Source organism: Cucumis melo, chromosome 6 (genome assembly GCF_025177605.1).
Source record: "Cucumis melo cultivar AY chromosome 6, USDA_Cmelo_AY_1.0, whole genome shotgun sequence".
NCBI lineage: Eukaryota > Viridiplantae > Streptophyta > Magnoliopsida > Cucurbitales > Cucurbitaceae > Cucumis > Cucumis melo.
The window spans coordinates 7596069-7602410 of NC_066862.1; the positions used below are offsets into that span (position 1 = coordinate 7596069).

Sequence of the window (6342 nt, forward strand, 5' to 3'; positions counted from 1 at the left end):
AGACTTTATGTCGTTTTTTATTTCATTCTATTTGTAATATTTTTGTTTGGAAGTGATGAAGACCTATTAAATATATCAAACTAGTTGAGATATTCAAATATCTCTCTTCAAATATCTCTCTTGATTCTCAATGTTATAGATTTTTAAGTTTTATTGTTTATTATATCTCATTCTAGTGGATCCCTTTTTCCCTTTTTTTTTTCAAATTCAAAATAATCTTACAGAACAATAATAACTAAAAATATAAATATAAAATAAAGAGAAAATGGAGGCATTGAACAAAAAATGGCTATTTATCAGTTCATTTCCATTTTCAACTCAACCATATATTGAACATTTGTTTCATACTAAAATTTGTACAGACCTTTCAAGGAAACATTCTTCATTTATTATATATATATATATATATATAGATCAACTTCAAACGAAATCTACAATTTCTAACCTTCATAAAATAAAACCTTATTATAGGAAAAAAAAACAATAAAATAAGGCAAGTAAAAACAGGAAAATCATCTTATAAGAACTAAACCAATGGCTGTGACAATAAGAGTTGAGGGAAGTCCAAATTTAAGATGATTCCAGAAGGATAAATTGTAGCTTAGCTGTGGAGTACGACGAGCCTGTTCACACACAATCAAGTTTGCAGCTGACCCTAATAATGAAAGATTTCCAGCAACAGTACTGATCCAAGCTAAAAGAAGCCATGCCCGTTTTTCTTCAGCTGGAGAAATTGCAGCAGCCGATGCAGCGACTCGTGCTCCAAGCAGAAGAACTGACAATATGACAACATAAAAGCATCAGGTCAATCGAACCAGAGAATTACAATCAAGAAAAGTTATGTAGTTAACACTTTTTATTCAAGATTTAATCAAATGAAAAGATTAATTTGTGGAGTTAGTACCTATCTATCCTAGATAATCATGAGATCCTAAGCAATCTATAACAACCTGGGTGTTTTCCAGTCCATTCATTGCTTTATACTACGAAAACGAATTTGTGTTTTGTCAATATGTTCATTACCTCAATCTTACTCGTACACATCAGTTGCAGTGATTGTCTACATAATCAGATATTTCTTCACAGATTATTTTGTGCATTTCAAATCATCGAACACCAAAAACATGCAAGTAACGAAGTTCAGGGTTTTTTATCCTATATTGGAATCTTAATTCTATGAAGGCTATCAACATTCAGAAGAGGAAAAGGGAAAAGATAAAATATGGAAAGCAAGCAACAGTGGGAGGAAAAGTAGTCAATACCAGTAGGCACGTTTGAAGCTAAGTTTGAGAGGTACAGTATGACAAGAGCAAGAACTACAGTCCCAGAAACACGATCAATCTGTGCATGCGGCTCCATGAAATTCCAAAAAGCACTTGGCAATCCAGTTTTGTTAAATCCATCAACCGTCATAAACATCCCACAAAAGAAAACTAAAAGTGAATATGAAACCTGTTGAAATAGTGTAAAAAAAAAAAAGAATTGTTAAATTTCATCGAAAAATTATAACTTGTAGTAATTAAAGATGAACAAAGAAATAATGGTTCAAACCTTTTCTAGGCATGGCTGAGCATCCTTGAAATCAAGAACCACAAGAGCGAGTGCAGCAGTCACGGCAGTCCATGACATATCCAAGCCCAACAATAGAGCAATAAGCATTCCTACAGTCACAAGATAAACACAGGATTTCCATGCAATCCTTCGCCATTTTGTGCTCCAATGTTCCTTCCCTTCTGAGGACTGCAAAATTACTGGTTCTTTCTGTTTATCCATTGAGTTGAGGCTCTTAGAAGAGAAACCTTCTTCCCTTTTCTGAGGAGAAGCATTGGGCAGCCACTCTTTTGAAGCATCGGATATTCTTGCCGGCTCCGTCAGAGTACTATGAGACCTGTGGATTTCATTATCTTTTGAACTTACTGAATTTCTTATAGTTTCCACATTTGCATTCGAGCATGGAGGACTTTGTGCGTTCATTGAATCCAATCGAGAATCCCATTCTGCAGAATTAAGGGATGGAATTTGTGAGTGTGATAATCTGGCTGGTGAAAATCTGTGAGAAAGAACATCTTCATCGGCAATAACTTCTGGTGATGGATCTTCTTCATCCTTCTGGACAGATAACAGTTTCCAATATAGGATAAGAATAATTAAAGCATTTACAACAACACCAACAAGCATAGCTGGGAGTATTCCAATCACAAATTGCCCAAAAGGAATTTTACTCTGGACAGCTATGACCAAGTTTTGGGGGTTGCCAATTGGTGTTGCTGAAGAACCAATATTTGCACTTGATGCAAGTGCAAGAAGGAAGGGACGGGGAGGAAGATTATGTTGCCTGGCAATTTTTAAAACAAATTCAGTCAAAACCACACACGAGGTGTCATTGGTGAAAAATGCACTTGAAATTGCAGATATCAGACACACTCGACAAATTAAATCCTTTGCTCCTTTACTCTTCCACGACAGCACCTTCCCCAAATACTTGAACATATCAGCTCTTTCAAGATAAACACTAACTACCATTGTTCCAAACAGAAGACCAAGTATTGGGAGATCGATGGCTGCATATGCTTGTTCTGGAGTTAGGACTCGAAATATGACCATGAGCATTGCCCCTAGTATAGAACCTGCTGTTCTCCCAATTGGTAGAAATGGGATAGCAGGGAAAACAGCTAATAACCAGAAGACTGCGAAGGCAATCGAGCCTAGAATGACTTTTACAGTATGATCCATGGCCATGTTTGCAATCAGATTCAACTTGAGTCAGCTTTGAACCTGATTGACTGGATTTTATTTCAAATGTCTTTACCGCACCACAGTACCTCAGTATCTTGAATCACCTACTCATCCAAGCCAATCTGAGAAGAAAGATTAGTTTAAATATCTTAAATAGAGTCATATAAACAAAAATAAACTATAACCAAAATAATAGAATGCAAGGATAAGGGAGACAAGGAAAGAAAAAACAGTACTACAAGGAACCTGCTATTTAGCTTGAAACGATGACAAAATTTCTGAACATAAACCATCAGTGAAGAATTTATATATGAACCATCTAACTTTCTAAAAGCGAAACTCTAAGAGATAAATGTTGATTGAGCCAACTTGTATCCATTTCTTCTATATTTTAACTTTGAAGATAAGAAGTCCACTTGCCATGTAACATTAATTTAGAAAAAGTTCAAGCAATATATTAGGAATGAATATTAATCTAATAGCTAGAACTTTTAGAAGTAGGACTCATACAATTATATAGAAAAGAACATGGTATCAAACAGTACTAGAAACTCTGCTTTTTCACCCACTTCTCAAACAGATTACCAACTGGATTGTATGTGGGTAGTGACATTAGTTTCTAAGTAGCCATTGCCATGGATTTCAGAATCCAAATTTTCAAAGAATAATAGTGGAAATACGAAATTCATTGACCAATAAGAATCAGAGATGGGAACCAAATTAAAGGTAGCAAAGTTAGATTAAATTACAAAAAGTAAATGCGGTTTTTTCAAATACTTCAGAAAAGGGCGGCTCCAAGCTCTCATGGCTTAAAAATGGAACTTCAAAACCTCCAGTACAACCAATACAATACATCCCAGATTGAGAAGTTTAACAAATTCAAGTTTAAAAGACAAAACATTAAGAGGGGCCCAACATCAAAAGAGGCAAGTGTGTAAAAATGGACTGGAATTGATACACTACCATTGGAAGCAGAACATCAAAAACTATAAAGATGAATCAACTTTTGCAACCTCCTTAGTGAAAGCTTAAAAGAACTTACAGAAAAAAAGTTTGCATCTGGATCCAAAAAAGAAGAGATCTAATCTTGCTCTTTCTGTTCGAAAACGAATAGGAATAAAATCAAAAAATGGATATTATGAAGGTTCTCACAGTAATTGAGAGGAAACAAAAAGTTGAACAAACTTCATTTCTGTCCACATGGTGAGCTCTCGGGTTTTATATAAAATAATGCCTACCTACATACGACAGAATTTTTGCGTCAGTAAACAATTTCATAGCTATTTCGTCGAGCTGTTCAAGTTATCTGGGAATGGGATTCCTAAATCCATTAATAAATGCAACTCCTATTTACATTTTCGTAGCTAAAGATAAAAATTGAAACAATACTATTCATCGATGTGTTCAGCATATTAGCCGTTCATTTCATCACATACTATTAATTGTAAAGATCGTGAAGCTTTTTTTCAAACTAATGGACAAATCGGGATAAGGGTTAGTAATAATTGAACAGATTTTTAACCCTAAAATTTTTAAGAACCATCCCTAAACAAAACATACCATCTGTCCTTTCAATTTCATTGTATCCAATCTATCACAGTCAGCGGCGGGCTCCACCATTCGTCGCCGGAGCAGCCGTCGATATTTTTTGCTCCGTCGTCGAAGAAATCGCGACTTCCTCATTAATGAGTCAAAGGCCCTACAAAAGAGGGGGGCCCTTATGAAGCTTCTAGCCTGGACCAAGTCAACAGGTGCACCTGCAAAATGAAACTGAAGGATGAAGAGACAAGTGGCGGCGGCGGCGGCGGTGGACGGTGGAACCGCGGAGGAGGAAGGTAGATCGTGGACCAACTGTGGGGACAGATGTTTCTTTTATAATTAATTGTTCTTATCTCATTAATTTTTTCTTTTTTTCTTTTTTTTTTTTGAAAAGTCATATAATTTTATTTTTTAAAAAAAATAATAAATAAATAATAATAATAAAAAGTTGCAATTTTTGATAATCTCATAATTGAACTTTTTGTAGCATTAAATAAAAACTTAAGCAATCATTTACAAAATTTAATAGAAACTCAATAAATGTTATAGTTGCATGAATTTATCTTCCACACGTAAATTTTATTAAATGAATATAATTTGGTGATTGTCAAAATATATATACATAACAATAACATTGTAGGGTTAGGTGTTGTGTGCATACATATATATACACACACACACACACACATGCGACTATTTGTGGAGAGAAGTGTGCGTGGGATTCGACCCTGTTTATAGAACTCTACATCTTACTCTTATTTAATATCATCCAATGTTCAAAAATATTATTCATATTACCTCAAAGATTTCAATTCTTTAAATTATATCTTAATATTTATTTGAATGTAATTAATTGTTTCAATCCTGTTTAAATAAATTAATCCTTCAATTATCTATTTACTTCACCTTATTCAACTTAAATAACTTATTTATTTTAAAATAAATTAGTTCCTTATAATTCAAATATATAATCATACCAAAATACGTATTACTGCACTGCAATTACTATTTTTTTTCTTAGATTTGAATTAGAAATTATAAAATACATTGATGCAAGATTAATTAATCAATTGAATTTCATTTATTAACTGCAAGTAAACTACCATAGATTTAGAGTTGAACTCTGGGTGTATTATGAAACAAGTTTTGCCTATAAATATAATCAATATATATATATATATATATATATATATATATAATCTTCTCTTAGAACTAAATTATTTAGAACAAATGAACAAGTACCTAAACTCCCAGATTAATTTTAAGATAATTTAAGAAGATTATAATGAAAAATTATTGTAAATGGCAAAATTACAAAAAAAAAAAAAATGTTTATAAACATCGCAAAATTTCATATTCTATCAGTAATAAACCGTGATAAAAGTTTATTGTTGTCTGTCATTATTAGAATTTAACATTTTTGTTATATTTATAAATATTTTTGTTCATTTTGCTATATTTGAAAATCTTCTACTAGAATTGGACTATTTAAAAATGTAACAACCAAACTTGAACAAAATTAGAAGCAAAGTAATATTTTAAGCTAACAATTAATATACGTGAATTATGTGTGTAATTGAACTATATAAAAGAGGGATGAAAAAAAGCACATGTTGTAATTAAAGATGAAAGTTAAAATATCTATCATCTAGAATCGTAATCAAATTATTAAAAAAACAAATAATAAGACATCAGTCAAAATGAACCTAATTCAACTCGTACATTATTTGTATTATGAATTTCGAGATTTATTTGATCTCTCCCTCACATATTTAACGCAATGCTTTTATAACAACAACTCCCTAATAGTAATGTAAGTATAATTATAAAAGCCAAAATTACGTATGTCCTAAAATAAAATATATTTTTAAAAATTTTCTAAAAGTATTGATAAAAAAAAAGAAGAAGATGAAGGATTTTTTCTCTTTTATTTTTTGACATAAAAACTTAAGCGCATTAAATACATCATAAATTGATTAATAGATATCATAGATGGAAACAAGTGGAAGATTTGATTCTCCAACAAATAAATTTTATAAAGTTTTGACTTTTGAATCATTTTTATAG

The 6342-nt window shown here is 32.0% G+C and overlaps 1 protein-coding gene across 6 annotated transcripts; it reads right to left on the bottom strand.

Annotated features, from left to right (window-relative positions):
* Window positions 1–274: 274 nt before the first annotated feature.
* On the bottom strand, window positions 275–4560 carry LOC103484097 (silicon efflux transporter LSI2). Of its 6 annotated transcripts, none has more exons than XM_017043622.2 (5): window positions 4297–4560; window positions 3779–3974; window positions 1552–2858; window positions 1263–1452; window positions 275–775 (listed from the first exon to the last, which is right to left on the bottom strand). In XM_017043622.2, the coding sequence occupies exons 3-5, from the start codon at window positions 2737–2739 to the stop codon at window positions 513–515; spliced, it is 1641 nt and encodes a 546-aa protein (XP_016899111.1). In that variant the 5' UTR covers window positions 2740–2858; window positions 3779–3974; window positions 4297–4560; the 3' UTR covers window positions 275–512. The 6 variants fall into 6 exon arrangements, with proteins under 6 accessions (XP_016899111.1, XP_016899114.1, XP_016899112.1 ...); XM_017043625.2 differs by having other exon boundaries at window positions 3889–3974; window positions 4297–4552; XM_017043623.2 differs by lacking the exon at window positions 4297–4560 and adding an exon at window positions 3975–4170 and having other exon boundaries at window positions 3779–3832.
* Window positions 4561–6342: the final 1782 nt, after the last annotated feature.

Excerpts from the sequence above, each read along its gene's own strand:
- LOC103484097 (XM_017043622.2), bottom strand. The coding sequence starts at position 2,739 with ATGGCCATGGATCATACTGTAAAAGTCATTCTAGGCTCGATTGCCTTC. Across the intron at positions 1,453-1,551 it reads CTCAGCCATGCCTAGAAAAG|GTTTCATATTCACTTTTAGT; the intron begins GTTTGAACCATT and ends CTATTTCAACAG. Across the intron at positions 776-1,262 it reads AGCTTCAAACGTGCCTACTG|TTCTTCTGCTTGGAGCACGA; the intron begins GTATTGACTACT and ends TCATATTGTCAG.